At 45.5% G+C, this 16,899-nt stretch overlaps 1 protein-coding gene across 1 annotated transcript in view; it reads left to right on the plus strand.

Annotated features, from left to right (window-relative positions):
- Positions 1 to 3,352: 3,352 nt before the first annotated feature.
- USP7 (ubiquitin specific peptidase 7) overlaps positions 3,353 to 16,899 on the plus strand; it is a 72,958-nt gene continuing 59,411 nt past the window's right edge. The window contains exon 1 of the mRNA XM_074599326.1: positions 3,353 to 4,282. Within this exon, the coding sequence (XP_074455427.1) occupies positions 4,201 to 4,282 (82 nt within the window). The 5' untranslated portion in view covers positions 3,353 to 4,200. The remainder of the gene's footprint in view (positions 4,283 to 16,899) is intronic.

The following is a 16,899-nucleotide window of genomic DNA, read 5'->3' on the forward strand; positions in this document are numbered from 1 at the left end:
GCACCTCTTTAACTTCATCTCTCATGACGATGACTAATGCGGAGGGAATGCCGGGAGGCTGCAACCAGCCCCACAGCCCCATTGATCCCTAGCACAACAGCGAGGGATCTCCTGCGCCTACGAATCTGCGACTGTGGCTGGGAGGATGAAATCCTTTGCTCAGGTGCAGCTTCCCCAGACTCCCCAGTGCTTTGTGTGGGCACAAGGGCCGAGAGAAACTGGATTAGTTGACAGGACAGAGGCCTAAATTTAGACAAGATTCAATAAGTGGGTGTAGGAAATGAAAGGGAGGCGTGGAAAAGAAGGAGGAGAATAAAAGCGATAGGAATGGATACATAGACTGTATTCATCATGTTCCCGCTTGGGATCTTTATTTTATTTTAAATACCAGTAACCCTTGCCAGGGACTTGCCCAACTCTTCCACACAAGGAATTTGCCATCAGAACTACAGTAGACAGGAACCACTTGCAGAGGGATGTGGCTGTCAAGGATGGGGTGTGCAGTGCAGAAACAAATTTATTAAGAAAATAGAAGGCATTTATGGAACAGCTGGATAAATAAGTGATTGGATATCAGTGCTGGAGTTGAGGCTGTGTGAAATGCCGGCAGCAACGGTCTGGCCAGGTGGTTATACATATACAAAAGGCGACCGTCCTTTCCTTCAAAGGACAGAGCTTTTGCGTCTTGTACTGGAGAGAGGTGAAGGGCAGAAAGTTTCAGGAGTGGCAATGAGCCAGAAATATTCAGTGGAGTATTCTTCATGTAGTTGGGATAAAATGTTAGCATATGTTGAGATCTGGACTTCACCTTAGGCTTGGCAATTAATAAGATTTCTACTTCCTGTCTAGAAACAATCAAATCACAATGCTACAATCACTGGTTCATACTATAAAATGCCTCTTATTTAATTATTTCAGAAAGGCATTTGAGATTATTAAATACACATACTTAAAATTTATTCCCTCTTAAATATAAGTACCTGAATCAATTCCCAATGCATTTTTTTTTTTACTTACAGCTATTTCCCCACAATATAAGTGATGCCTTTTCACATGTCTTTTCAAAACATTATATGGTACTTCAGTCCGTATTGTAGCTGGACTCTGAAAAGATAATGTTCATTTAAATTATGAATATACAATCAAGTACTTGATTGCGATATGCCGTCTTCCCAAACTAGTGATACATTGTTCCCGCGTCCCGTTACGGACACGAAAATTCCTGCCTCTCCCTTCCATACTGCCCTTTCCACAGCAAAGGATTTGTACAGACGCATTTTGCATGACTTCTGCTCCTCTAAAACAGTAGGAGAATTCAACAATTTTGGAAAATTAGCTACCTCAAAATGAACTGAAGCTCAGAGAATTTTCTGTATGTAAAAGAATGTTTTTAACGCTTACGATAACATCAGCTTATGGCTAACTTTAGGGACTCGCTTGTTGCAGTAGTGAAATTGTTTTCCTCAGCTGATCCGTGCCCACAAACATAGTGTCCATGGCTGAAGAATCAGGTAATAACTGTAGCCACCTTCTTGCGACATACTGGTTTGTCCTGTATTGGAGATCACTTCTAGAGGGAGGACGGAGGGATGAGTTTAAACCTGTGTATGATTTAGGAGGTTGGAATGGAAGTCATTAGGAAAGAGCAATTGTTCTGGGAGGTAATTATAGGGAAGACTGGTGGTGGGGAATTCAAAGTTTAGGACACTAAGAAACAAAGATACGTGCATCAATCTCTGTCCAAACCTCTGTCCTAATGCCCCTTTTTTGCTGAGATATTGTAAACCCGGGTTTAGCAGATTTGTCATGTTTTTGCCTGGGTTAATAGCAACAAACCTTCTTCGGGTTTGTAAATCATTTTTTCTTTAAACACCTTTTGAGAATTGAGAGGAACAACAGGGAAAATCAGAATGTACTTTTTGGAAGGCAAACTATCAAATGAACTGTTTTTAAAACCTGATCTTCCCACTAATATCCTCAACTCCCCTTATTTTTCCTCTTTCTGGCCCTGGAGTTTTACTGCTTAAAGTGGTGTTTCAGACTTAGAAACTATTTTCTCTCCTGCTCGCCCCTGTTGTTGAGAAGGGGCCAGCTGGAGCCCAGACAGGCTGGATTTGTCCCCCAGATTGGTTTTTATTTGCATTTTATAAACTAGAAAAATAAATAAACTTTTAGTTCACTTATCCACTTGCAACCAGACCAGCACTGTCTGCTCGGCTACATTTTCAGTCCCTTCAGGAGGCCCAATTTTGCACGTCCTGAGCCCTTCCCTTATAGAATCATAGAATGGTTTTTGTTGGGAGGGACCTTAAAGCTCATCTAGTTCCAACCCCCCTGCCCTGGGCAGGGACACCTCCCACTAAACCAGGCCGCTCAAAGCCCCGTCCAGCCGGGCCTTGAACACCTCCAGGGATGGGGCAGCCACAGCTTCTCTGGGCAACCTGGGCCAGTGCTTCACCGCTGTCACAGTAAAGAATTTCTTCCTAATATCCAATTTAAATCTCCCCTCTTCCAGTTTGAAAACATTACCCGTCATCCTACCATCCTCAGAGACTATCCTGCCGCTTGGACTCCCCAGGACTATGAAGTAAATACTGGGCTGTTTAATGCAGGTCTCCACAGCCTTCCAACTCCTCTTTCATCCTTAAGTGAAGTTGCTCCCTTCATTGCTCTAACCCCAAACTGGACCAGCCAGGTGGTATTTATTCATCCACACCCCTTCCATCAGAGGAAAGCAGATGGGACTCTTCCTTGGGAGGGACCGTATCCTTCATACAAGGCACATGATGAACACTGGCATCCAGGCGAGGAACAGTCTTGTTTACTGCAGATTTCTCTTTTTCCATATCATACAAATATGTCCTTTACCTGCCTGCCCATGCCCTACAAGGATGGTGGCCCAGGGATGCAGGACAGCGGGGAGCCCTGTCAGGGATGGGGTGAGCCCTGAGCAGGGCCCACCTCACACCTGGCCTGTGTGAGTGCCCTGCCCGGCCATGCCGTGGCTCCCAGGAGGGGCCCACCAGGCCCTGGGCCGGCCATGAGCCCCGCACCCAGCCACACACGGGCGGGCCAAGGGTCAAGAGGCGAAACGTGCCCCTGGTGGTCACGGAAGCCCCCAGGGGCGCAGCCGGCGCCCAGCCGGCCCTGAGGCGCTCAGGCCCGGCCCGCCACCCGTCAGCGGGCCCCGGCTGCGGGGGGCGCTGCCCTCGGCCGCCAGGGGGCGCGCGGTGTTGGCGGGGGGCGGCGGGGCGGCGGGGCGGCGGGGCGGGCGGGCCCGAGCTCTCGTCAGGCGGGGCCGGGGCCGCTGCGAGGAGTAGGAGGAGGAGCGGGTCTCCACCGCAACGGCCGGGAGGGGCCCGGCGCCTCGGGCAGTGGCCACCGCACGGGGACCCTCGGCGGCGGCGCAGGTGGCGGTGGCGGCCTGCCGGGAGGCCGCGGCGGCGCCCGGGCCCGGCCCCTCTGGCCCCGCCCCTCCGGCCTCCTGTGGCGGCGGCGGCTGCTGTTCCCGGGGCGGCCGCTGCGCTGCCTCCCCCCTCCCCGGCTCGCTGGGCTGCCCCTCATGCGGATGTGACATTTCACGGCGTTTACCGCAGCCGCCATTTTGAGACAGAGAGCGCTGGCGGCGGCCGAGTGGCAGCAGCGCGCGGGGGCACAGGCAACGGGGGCGGCCGGCGGGCCGGGAGCAGCGAGCCGGGCGTCGGCCAGCGGCTGTGCCGGGGCGCTGGGGGGGGCGGGAGGGCAGAGGAGGGGCCCCGCGGTGCCTCCCCGACTTCGCAGCGCCGGGGACACCTCGCCGGGGGAGGGGGAAGCGCCGGGCGCCGCCGCCGGGCCCTGACTCCTGGTCTCCCGTCCCCCCCCCCCTCCCCCCCTCCTCCCGGTCCCCTCCCCTCCGGCCACCCCGGGGGAAGCCGCCACCCCAGGCCGGTCCCTCCTCCCCACCCCTTTCCCCCCGACCCGGGTGCCGCCGCCGAGATTGGGCGAATAGCGAGCAAATACGTGCGCGTCTCGCTGCCTCCGCCGGCTGCCCGCTCCCTGCCCGCCGGAGCCCAGCCGCAGCCCCCCGAGGCGGGTGCCCACTCCCGGCCGCTGCCCAGGCCCCGCCGCTCCTCCGCCCCTTCCCCTCCCGACACAGGCCTGCAGCCCCCAGCGGGAAAGGCCCAGGCCGCCGCCGAGACCGAGCCCAAGCTCCAGCCCGACATGAACCACCATCAGCAGCAGCAGCAGCACCAGAAGCCCGGGGAGCAGCAGCTGAGCGAGCCCGAGGACATGGAGATGGAAGGTAAGGCCGGGCCCCGCGCCCTCAACTCCGAGGAGAGTTTCGCCCCGCGCCCCCCTGCCCTGCCGCCGGCTCCTGGGGCTCCGCCGCGTCCCCCTCGGCCACCTCCCGTCCTCCCTCCGCGGTAAACACGCGCCCGGCCCTCCCCGCCCCTGCGAGCAGGGGCGGCTACTGCTCGCCGTCCGGTGCCCGGCAGCCGGGGTCGCTTTTCCCGGCTGCCCGGCGGGGCTTCGGCGGGAGCAGGGCGGGGGGAGACGAGGACGGAACGCCGGGGAAAGTTGGGGCGGTGCGGGGCCGGGGGAGGCGGCCCGGAGGGGTGCTCCGCAGGAATTTGCATGGCGCGGGGGGGGGTGGGGTGTGCGGGGGAAACGGGGTTACAAAAAGGGGGGACCCGCCGCCCCGGGGCCAGGCGTGCGGCCGTGAGCCCGGACCTTCGGCCTGGCGGGTACCGGGAGGTGAGGCGGAGGGTCGGTCTGGAAGTAGTTTTGGTACCGGGGGAGGGTTTGGTGCTCTTGGGGGAAGAGGGGGTGGCTGTCCCGAGGGCTGCCCGCCCCCCGGGCGCCGTAGGGTGGGCTGCAGGGCCTAGCCCGGCCCGCCGCCCGCGTCCTCCGCAGCCGCCGCGGGGCGGGCGGGGGGCTCCAGCCCTGCCCTGCCCGGGGCCGAGCGGGGCGGCGCGGCCCGTCCGCTCATTGTATGCAGGCGGCCACGCTGCTCGCCATTTTTAATTAACCCTCCTCGGAGGGTTATTTACAGAAACGGCTGCCGGGCGGGCCTAGCGCGGGGTCGGCGGGCTGCGCTGGCCATGTGTAGCCCTGCACAGCCCTCGGCCCGGATCCTGCACCGTCATGCAGTTGCGTTGGTTCCATAAAGGAGGCACTACATTTTCAGGCTTGTGCTCTGCTCCCGTCCGGTGTGGTCTCCGGTGGTGCCTTTAGTGTTGTTTTTTTGGTTTTTTTTTTTTTTGCATCATGTTGTTATTTTTACACACCGTCCCCCTTCCCCCCCGCTTTGAACAGCACCTTCCGTCTGCATTCGACAACGTAAAATTATTTTGGGCAAATGTACGGGGGGATTTGTTCCCTAAGGAAGGGCAGACACTGTAGCTCGTAGCGACGGTATTTGACTTGGGGGTCAAAAACACCAACTACCTAAATATCGTTTAGAATGCTTGGCTGTGAAGATGCCAGTTCTGTTACGACCGTTTTAATCAACAGTGACGTAAATATTCACCAACAGAAGATATTTTGCTTGGAAACGTGACAGTCGACTTAGCAATTGTGCCTTTCAGCTAAATAATAGCCCTTGAAATCAGGAGGAGCAAAGGTGTTTTAGTGGAAGTTTGTCACAGTGACTGTGAGATTACATTTCAAGATTAGAAGGTCATTACATAAAGCCTTGCTTTCTTAAACATAAATCTCTATTTCATAAAATAATAGCTAAAACTTATTTACTATCAGAGCAAGTATTTTTGGTTTTGTTTTAGAAGAATCTCCAAACTGATGTTTGTGTACTGTGTGACAAATACGTAAAAGGAGGTGACTTACAGTGTACCTCATGTTTGTTTGTATGCATACAAATATTAACATCTTGTGGGTTATATTTTCCAGCAGATTGTTTGATAGCCTTTAGCAGTCTGCTTTTTCTCAGTGTCCTCTTCCAGTCCTTTAGAATATTGACTGTATTTAATGTTTTTATTTTGATTTTTATGGGCTTGATGCGCTAGCATGCTGGGCACACTGTGAAATGCTGAACATTTTTATGCAGTTTAAGGTGTCCTGAACTTCCTTGGATCGCATCTGCTCTGTCAGTGAGTGCGGATACAGGAGTCCAAAATACACGTGGAAGTCCCTTTGATGGTTGTGTAAATGTTACGGTGGTGGCCACCTCCATTGGAGGGGTGAGGAAAGAGTCTCTGTGTATATCAGCATAGCAATACTGAGACTACAGCGTTATCTCAGAAATCAATTTGAGATCTATTAGGCCGCACACAGCTGATTCTGGCTGATATTACGAATGTGGCTAATTTGTCAGAGTTTACAGAACTGTCCATTTATGCAAGAACAAAACCAAAAAAGTTTAACCTTTGGAGGTTTTTTTGGAATACTTGATTTTTCTTGAGAAACGTGTTAAGTTTACAAGACTGCAGAGATCAGATAATTGCAGCTTTTAATGCAAGTTGACATCATGGGTATATATGCATTTAGCGTGTAAAACAATGTTCATCATCTTAATGTATGGGTGTTTGTTTTCTTGAGAGAGGTGATTTCAAGCAGTGAGGAAAATATTTAATAACATGTAGTTAGCTTAATTTTAACATGCACAGAACAGTGTCGGATGCCATTCTTCAGTGAGTGATCATGTTAGATTTAGGAGGTATGTGAAGAATGCGCAGTGGAAAATTGCACATCTTGATTTTGAATTATGGAGAGGTTTGCTTATTCTGTGTACAGCTATGCTAGATGAACAATTTTTGATGAGTGAAATAACCATTTGAGATGTAGTAATAAAAGTGTAGAATTAAACTCTTTAGGATTAAATCAGATGTGGTATTTTGAGTGTCTGCTCTCACGTCCCTGTTTTTCTCCTTTCCCTTATGACTAATTTACTCTTCCTTGATGACCTTATGGACACTCTGTGTAAATGGAAGTAGTACTAGACAGGGCTACAGGACTTCAGGAGGGAGGAAGACATTTCTTTTAGGAAGAAAAAATACTTAATCTCTGCATCATGAAGGAAAGAAGCAATGACAGCCTTACTAAGGGGCAGGTACCTGCTCAGCGGGACCAGGTGTGGTGCAGGCCCACCTACCTGCAATACTTCAGCTAGAATGCTGTAGACATTACAGATCACCTCTTTGTATATTTAGTCATTTGTTACCTGTAGATGTTGTTTGTAATCGTCTGTAGCCTTACTGAGGCTTGGCAGTAGTGGTAAGTGGACAGAGAAACTTTACATTTGTTAGAACTGTCAGGAGAGGTTGTGTCCCTTGGCTGAAGGCAGCCGCTTCCCCTGCTCAGGGTGCGGTTGGACAAGCACAGCGTTTGCTGCCACTCGTTTTCATCCCGTGTGCCACGCCAGCGATCAGGCTAGCGCACCTCCCTGTTACTATAAAGTGATCAAAACTAAAAACAAAAAGTGGGGTTTTAAAGTGTAGTTTAGATTTTTAATTTGGTTCTGCCTGTGGCCCTGTTTAGTGTTGTATGAATGTGGTGAAGGTTTTGGCATTTGGCAGGATGGAACAAGAAGGGCTGCTTGAGGTGGCATGGATGGTGGCAGTTACCTGGCTGAAGGCGGTCGCTATTCATGGATTCTGTGTGCACCCCTCATCCATTGCTGCATAAAAGCATGTGATTCTGGCTGCCTTTGGGCCAAAGCAGAGCGGGAGTGTGCACATGAGCCGTTAGTGCCCGAGTTTGAGCTAAATTCACAGTTCGGGGTGGTGATTAGTAAATTATCCTGTAGAAATTCTGAAGAGTTTATTTGTATGCTAAATCAATTTAGTGGAAAAAATTAATAGTTTTTCTGTACTGTAAGTAGGGTGTGGGGGTTGCTTTATCATGCAAAGAATTACAGCGGTTTAATTGCTAGTGAGTTACTCTATAAAGTGTAATTGAATCCAAGTCACAATACTTTTTATATATATATATACACACATATACACACACTTCCTCTGTATCATCTTTTCACAAATGTGTCTGAACTTCAAAGAACTTGGCTTAATACAAATGTACAGTTACCTATTTCAGAAAGTCTTATTTGCAGCTTAATAACTGTACGTTTCCCCTGTTTATAGTTTGAATCTGTTTTTTTGTAGGTTCAGCCTCTGCCCATAGTTACTTATGTATGTGTGTTTCGCATTATGAAGTTTTTCTTCCGAAATAGCCAGCAGAAGCTTATCAAGACAGTGTCACAGCCCATGAACACGCAGTGGCTGGTAGTTGAGGTTGCACACTCGTGTTCTTGTGTCAGCTCTGCAGCCTCTCTGGCAATGCCATCTTTTAAGTCTTTCCTTGGTTAGGGCAATTGAAAGTTGAGATTTGAATTCCGTGTGAAATGATGGAATTCATTTACAAAGAACAAGAAAAAAAAGTGTGTGTGTGTACGTGAGAAGTTTAAAACCGCCCTTTCCTGCAGTTTCCATGCAATTGAAAGTTTGTTGCTGGCTGTTCATTCTTGTTTTGCTCACTACTGACAGAATTTACTGGATTACTGACCTGCTGCATGATACTGGTCTCAAGTACGTGACTGATTTTTGTGCCTGTCTTCTGAATGCTTACTTCCCTCTCATATTTTGTCCTCATTAGTATTCTCAATTCCTGGCAATTTAATATCATTTGCATACATAACACTGTGTTCGTTCCTTTTTTTGCCTGCTTCCATGCCTTTCTCCTGAAGGCCTGTATCCTGCTTTTTCCCTGAGCTCCTTCGCTGTCTTCTCTATTGCTTCTAGCTAAGTTGTGGTAAGGAGAGGAGAATATGCAGACTAAATTCATCATATGACTGTGGGTGTTTGCCTGTTTATATGTTCTTCCTGCCCCTTCCCCTCTCCAGCCTTGACATTTTTCCATGAAATAGATGATGCTCAAGTCGGGGGAGATAAAAACGCTGATGCAGCAGACAACAAGGAAAATTAAGTTAATTCTGAGGTTATACCTAGAGCGAAGGACCAGGCCTGGCCTCATATTCCCAGTAACGATAATGTGTAATACCTCTGGAAACAGCATACTTGGCCTTGGGTAAAGATGTGCATTGCATCGTTCTCAGATCCCTGCATCATGCCAACTGGGAAAGCAGCATCGGTGACTTTGGAAGAGTGCTACCTATGTCTAGAGTTTCTTCTGTGCATTCTTCATGAACTGGGTGATCAACAGGTCATCAGATTTAGTGAACTTTCTGTGAAGGAGAAGTGGAAATAGTGGAATATATGTGTAAAATTCAGAGGGAAGTGATAGCATGCTATTCAGGATGAACTATGTTTATCAGACGTCCTTAACTCCACTCCAGTTATTCCATGCTATTGAGTGAATTCAGAAGAGAAGCAAAATGTGCTCCCTGTCATTGCTAGGTAGCTATACTAAGTAGCAAGTTGTATGTAAAAGTAATATAAGCCCAAACTTTAGAAAAGGAGATGGAGATAGTTGTTTGGGACTAACTGAATCGGTTTCATTGCTGCAGAATAATTTATCACAAGAAAATCTAAACAGTGTATCTAGCCTGTAGCAGTTAAACCAGTTTAGCCAGTACATCTTGCATGACATCATTCGATATTTGGGGTAAGGGTGAAAATGAACTGGTTTAGAGCTTGTGAAGCATCCAATTTTTCTTAAATGATAATAAATTTAAAATAGGGCATTGTTTGCTTTAGTTTTTCCTTTGAAGTGTCTCAGATCAGTTGCTTTAAATCAACTTTGTCTCTTGTGGCTGTAGAACGTTGATTGTGAAAGAGTCAACTATTGTGTCGCTTGCAATAAAAGGCATTAGTAATCCATAGCGAGTGTGCTTTCCCCCCTCAAATACATATGTATATTAATATATATAAAATCTGCAGTGTGCTAGTTTGACATTACCAGCAACAAGCTTAACAGTTGTTATAAAGTATCCTGGCAAGTAGAATGGGGGCTGGAGACTGGCTGTCTTATTTGTTAAGTTATTAAATATGCAGTATTGTTTTCTGAAACTTTTTTTTTATTGGTCACTTAAGATAATGTATTTTGCTCTGGTGGTTTTAGAGTTTTCATTTGATACACTAGCAAAAAGAGTAAAAGTGCACCTAATCAGTGGCGAGGCTGTAGCATAATGTATCTGTGCATATTGTTGCAGGCTTAGACTTAACACATCTCAATATTTCTGCTAAACCTTTTTTACCTTTTTTTTTTTTTTTTTTTTCCTCCCCCTTGGCTTGGCTTACTGATGATAGTAAAACAAGCTTTGTAAGTTTAGAAACATTGAATGGAGTTTGAATGATTTGCCAGCAAAAGGAAGAATGGTCAGCCTGGAAACAGTGTTTTATTCTGACTTGTATTTGCCTAGTTTCCCTGGAGGGCTGAGATTTTGTCAACTAGAAATAACTAAGCTTCTGGAAATTAGTAGATGGATTTTGAAAATACTGAAACTGTATTAAATATTTGCAGTTTGGGAAAGATAGTGTTAGTCTTTTACCATAGTGCTGAGGAATCTTTGGGATTATATTCAGAATATAAAAACACGTTTGAAGACTGTGGACTTAATATGCAGGTAGAATAGCACAGCTTGATTGTTCAGTGTTACACCATGTGCATATCTCTTAAAAATACGGAGATTAAAGCTAATGGTAAATTTTGATAAAACTAAAATTCCGTGATGGAATCAGTATAGCGTATCTCAGTTTGTGTTTTTAATTGCTGTTTGGCAGCTGTTTTAAACATTACTGAAATAAGTCATTCCTGACCCATTTAGTAGTGAAGATTTAAACAAAACCCATCATGCTTTGTAGCATCAAACGTCTTAGTAGAGCAGGATGTTCAGTGTCTGCAAACCTGGAGCTCTCCCTGACTGCAGCTGTAAAGCGAACTCCAGAGTGATGCCACTCGGAGAAGATGTGCCAGGAGTATCCCATTAAAATTGGGGAAGAGAAAACACTATACCTCAGCTTATCTTTGTGTATATACTGGTATGTGGAGACAGACAGACTTCCAGGTGTCCTGAACATCTTGGGGTTCGAAACCAGCACCTCAGCTCACCTTCCAAAGCATATCGTAAGCCGGAGGAAGATGATGTGGATAGGGAGCTGAAATGTCTTATGAGAAAAAGTTCAAAATAGATATATACATACATATTTTTTTTTTTAGCAGTACTGCAGTGTTTTGCAGGCTAGGAGCGGTGATGAGTTCTTTTTTTAATACAGTCATGCCTCTTTGATATGAAGCATCATAAAAGTGCTGGAAAACAGAACATGGAGGCTTATATTTGGTGTGTTAAGGGACTGAATGCACTCCAGTAGAATTTGCTTTAAATGCAGAAATCTGCAAAAATTCTTAAGGTCTTTTTTCATAATTTCCCCTTTCCTAGTGTAAATAGGAAAGGATGTGTAGGAGTATCATTGGTGTTCACTATAACTTTAAGCTTCATCATCTGCTGATTTCACAAGGTGCAACTGTAAAGATCTTAAAAAATACGGCATCTCCAGCTGTACATGTGTGTTTGTAAAGATCTAAGGAAAATTTTGTTTTAGGACTCTAAATGTGATGTTATACAAATACAACAATTGGGTGAATTTCTGTTGAGCTGTGTTTAAAGAGAATGGCTGTGTGTTTCCACAACAGAGATTTTCCTTCCCATATGTTTTGGTGTATTATTTTCTAACATCACTGATACCGTTTGGCAGAACTTAGATGGAGATTCTGATAAAAGTATGGTGGTGCAAACCCCTATTAAAACTTGGTGAAAGCTTGAATTCCAAATTAATCTTAGTGCATTAATATTCTTACTGTTAAATAGATCAGGCAGGGATTAGTGGTATAGTTTTATTTCATAAAATGGATAATTTGTGAATTAAAAATGTACAGACTCTATGTCTGTAGTAAATAAGTTAATAAATGAGTTGATATATATATATATATAAACATTATTTAAGAGATTCCATTCCTAAGAAGAGAGGCAGGCTTCCCAGTATAAGATCAACACATTATTCTGTGACTAGATAGGAAATTTTTGGTGTTAAAACTTGCTTCTCAGCCATGAAAGTGGTGGATAAATTGTGGACTACAGTTTCAAGTCTAAGCCATGGGGTGATCTGTCTGCACTCTTGAGCATCTTGTGCGAGGTTGCCCATGCCGGTCGTCCCTTGTGAGCCAGCAGCACCTCGGGGATGCTCTGTGGGCTGGGGGAAAAATCTGACCCCCAGCTGAGGAGGAGGCCCCAGGCACGGGGGCAGGCCTGCCACTCCCTCTTGTTGCTCACCTGTGTAGTTTAGCCCATATCTCCTGGTAGAGGATGACGACTTTTGGGTAGGCATTTTGAACTTGCACGTGTTCTGCAGTTCTCTCGCTGTGCTGGACATTGTGGTTGCAGCAGCGGGGGGTTGTGGCTTGTAGTGATATGAACGTTCTGGTTTGCAGGTCTTAAGATCAGAAAGGTTGGGCACCCTGCGCCTGGGATCTGTATTTTCATGCATCGCTATTTTATCCATCACCTGTGATAGGGTGATCTGGTCCTACTAGGCTGCCCCAGCCCCTCTATCACTAGAGGAGTGTCTGCGTTGAATTGCATTTATTTAGCATACAGTTTTTGGACAGTAACCTGTTGTATTTTTTGTCTCGATAGTCTCTGATTAATGGAAAAGAATGAAGAGATTAAAAAGCATTTGGGGAGTGATGGGTTTCTTTTTTTTCTTTTTTCTTTTTTTTTTCCTTTCCCCCATCTAAAAATACATTTTGTTTTAGGCAGTCACGGTGACGTTGGCAATCCTAGTAGTGGGGCATGGTGGTTTCTGCATTATGTTTGTGTTTTTTCAAGAACAGAAATCACTTCATTTGGAGGTGGGGAAGAACTTACGTTGTCCCTTCCCGATGCAGCCGACTCTTTGCTGTTGCTGTTCAATAGTTGTGAAATATGCCTCAGTTACCTCTCACCAGAATATTTCTGGTAACCATAATCAGGTAACAATTTTTAGACGCAAGTTTACCTTCACAGCATGTCTTAACTATTCCATTTAGAGAAATGGTTGGTTTGCTTCTGTTACAGATGTTAGAGCTGACTAGACACTCAGATGCTGTTGCATGGCTTTACAGGCTTCAAGTCCGAAGACAATGAGAGATGTACTTTTTTTGTTTTTTTAAAGGAGAGCAGCTTAATCAGAGGCTGTGTGAACCCTCTTTTATTGTTCATTAAATCATGCTGAGGATAGTTAGATTTCCTTCTTCACTGGGCGTAGCAAGGAACTGACCTCTTCTAAAGAATTTTTTACCTGGTTAAGTGTTAGTTGCTTAATAATATCGAGGGGTGAACCTAATTTCTGGAGAACAGTAGATACTATTAGAAGTTTGAACACAGAGATAACTCATACATGTCTGTAAATTAGATGAATTAAACAGTAGGTCACAAGCCACATGCAAAACCCTCCTTGCTAGTAGCAGTTACAGTAGTGGTGTTTCACAATTTTCTTGTGCTTTCCTTTCCCTCTTCTCATTTTTCCTGTGTGGTTTTTATCTCCTCTCTTTCAGTCTGACTGTTTCAGATACTTCTTGGACTTCAATCCTGCACCAAAAAACCAGTCACCTTAAAAACTAGTATAACTATAACGCTTTGCAGTATTTCTGTCATGCTGTGAAAGTAGTAACCAATAAGCATAATTTTGGATTTTGGTTTTTTTTTTTTTCCTTTTTAACATGTCCTTACAGTTGAGGAATTAAAATAAGCAGCAGTAAAATCAAACCAAAATCTGCCGGAGAGCAGATTATTTTTTTTAAGTAGTTTACTCCAAAAGTTTAACCACAGGATTTGATAATAATTGTTTGTTTCTTCAAATGTATTGCTTCAGTTTCGTATTGATTGAGGGCAGTTTTTTATTCTCGGCAGATTTGTCTCTTGTGATTTGGTTTTTTTACTCTGTTTTGTTCATTGGGCTCATGCTTTGGCTTATAACCTGTGCCCTGAAGTGTTTCGTCCGAAGTGGGAGCGGGTTGGTGTTGGAGGGATGGGGTCCTCACAGGAAAGGATTCTTGGGGTTTCCCTCTGAAGGAGGGAAAGCTGAGCAGTGGAGCTCTGCTGGGGAAACCCTCTCTTCATCTTGATAGCAGAACAGATTAAGGGGAAAAATATATTTAGAAAGTTACACAGAAATGTGTCTCATATCACCTGCGTTAGCTGCCTGTTCATAAGCAGCCCCGTTCAACCATGACTTTGTTCTGTCCCCTCTGCTTTGCTGGAGATGTAGTAGAACGGGTGGGTTTTCCGCTGCCCCTGCAGCTGACCAGGCTCTGGGGAAGAGCAGGGTGTGAGTGAGACGGGGACTGGGCACATCGGCGTGGATGCTGGAGAGGTGTGTGTGGAGCCACAGCGTCTGTCTTTGGACTCCTGAACTTGGGATAAAACACTTCAGCTGTATTGGTCAGTGACCTCTCTTGCTGGATTAAGAAAACATTCTAATTCCTTAAGACCTTTCAGCAGCCTTCAATATAATGAACCAAGAGGTGTTAACGTTAATGCAGTGAGAGACCGTGCCTCAAATGGTTCTCTTCAGTGTGTTTGTCTGTTGGTTGTTTTACAAGTTCTGCATACCCCAGAAGCGTTCGTATAAATCCATATTGCAAACTAATAATGAAGATTAATCAAAATTTAGATACTTTGTGGCACCTTTGAAGAAAAAAACTGAAGTCAAATCTAAGAAAAGTAGTTGGCTGCCTGAAGTACAGCGTAATCAAGATGTGAACGTGAGCCATGGGAGCCTTCCTAATGCCTTATGTGTCCAAATGTGTAAATACATGCTGTTGCTAGTAAGGTTATACCAGTAGCACTGAATTCAACACAGAGCATGTCTTCAAGGCCCATTTTATTTAATAATATAATCATTGTTACCTAGTTTTTGCTTAAAATAATGTGGTGGAAGCCCACTTGCAGTTAGGTGTGCGTGCCAGACCTCTTCCACATCCAAGGAGTGTCTCTTACCTGGTGGCTGTGCAGCAGTCCAGCTGAGGAGAGTACCTGCAAGAAAGAGGACTCTAACCCAAAACTGAGCACAAGCTTCAGGGAAGGTCCTGGGTTTTGGTTTCGGCACCAGACTTCATTGTTATCAGGTGACTTGTATGTGCTACTGGGAGCTGGGAGAATAGTTTGTGTCTAGTTCACTCTAACTGCTACAGAGAAGAGCTATCTTCTAGAGCAGGTTTTTGTGACCTCTGCGCCTCCCTTTTGCCTTCTCACTTGCACTGAAAGAACTGTGTGGGAGCACGCGGTAAATGAGATGAATGAAGAGATCTGAATTTAAAATAACTTCCTTATTTTAGGTTTATTTTTAACCTAGCTCAGTTCACTGCTTTCCTTTATTGTTTGGCCCCACAAACAAGTGGGTCAGCTTGACTGAGGGAGAGAAAACTCTTAAGCCATTAATAACTTTTAAATTATTTTTTTTTTTAAACTTTCCTAAGACCCTTTATTTGACACCTGGGCCTGCCTACCCCAAGAAATGCATTAGGGGACAGGGCAGTAGGAAAGTTCCAAGAGTGAGTATCAAATCCAAGCTTAGAGAGCACTTAGTGCAGACACATGGTTTTAGCATTATAAAAATTGAATGTTGTTCAGATGCAAACCACTTCTGGGGATGAAGTTGTTCCCATTGCAGGTCTACTTCTGAATGTCTTTACTTCTGTTACTTTTTTTTTTTTTGGCACAAGGGTATTCCTTGTAGGTAAAAATAGTCTCTTGCATTTTCCAACTTGAAGATACATCTGAAAGATCTTCAGCTTTCTCGTTTATACTAAGTGGTTTACTATTTTCTGATTTAAATGCCTATTAAAATCTTAGTTACCTGAAATCATCACCTAAATTTATTTGTGGGGATTTTAACCTCCTGTCCAAACTAGCTTTTCTTCTGGTATTTTCAGCACAGTGATAAAAATTTCCAGGTTGCGCTCAGACCTGGAGTTGGTGCTTACTGCAGCTGTTCTGTCAGCCAAGCTCTTTGGCCAGTGTAATGGTCCTAATTTAAACAGGAGCCACTGGTTTCTGGAATGTGGTTGGATTATACAAGTTTTTAGCAGGTCTGTTAAAAAGAAATTTTGGAGTTAACCTGCTTCCTAATCTGGAAAGTTTACAGGGGAAGATGCGTGAAATTTCAGTCATTTTAAATTCAACTTAAAGCATACCTATTGCTATTAGCATCATGTTTGCAGGTTAGTCTTAAGAATATAAAACTGGCTTAATATCGACTGGCTTAATGCTAGACAGGGTCTAGTTAGTGTGGCTGGAGCAAAATATTGGCAGAGATAACTGGTCTAATGTGGATTTTTGATCTCTCATTTTTAATATACCTTGAAATGCACGTTAACCACCTCAGATACATGCTTTATTAAATCAAAGGATAGGTGTACAGTAAAAGTATTTGAAATTTTGGCAGGATACAGCTTTGTAAATAGAGAGATATTTGTGTTTTCTGAAGTACGAAATTTTTTTTCAGTGTAATTGTTGAGTAACTTATGGGTCATTTCTACCCTAAATATGGACAGTTGCGTGCGATGAAAAGCTAGTTAAACTCATGGTGTTATAAACCCATTCTTAGTGGCGGTGTTGCGCTTTTGATTTCTACATAATATTCAGAAATTTGGGGGGGGGTTGTTAATTTGGTAAATTGCCTTTCCAGTGGGGATGCCTCGCACCCCCGTAGCCACGTGGTGTGCCAGCCTGGTTAATCTGTCCTGTTATTGGCAGCGCTCTTTCCTTGGGAGCAGTCTCCTGGCTGGGTGACACGTGGGCATGGCAGAAGCCTGCTTTATGCCCCTGTGTTTCCCAGGTGAGGGTACTGCAAAGGTCAAGGAAGGGGTGCCTTGGCAGAACAAGCTTTGAAAATAGGTCGTTACTTCCAAAAGAGTAATTTTGTCCTACCTATTGGTCCAGTTCAGAAGAGCACCTGGGGAAGTGGACAGCTG

This window comes from Larus michahellis, chromosome 8 (genome assembly GCF_964199755.1).
Source record: "Larus michahellis chromosome 8, bLarMic1.1, whole genome shotgun sequence".
NCBI classification, from domain to species: Eukaryota; Metazoa; Chordata; class Aves; order Charadriiformes; family Laridae; genus Larus; species Larus michahellis.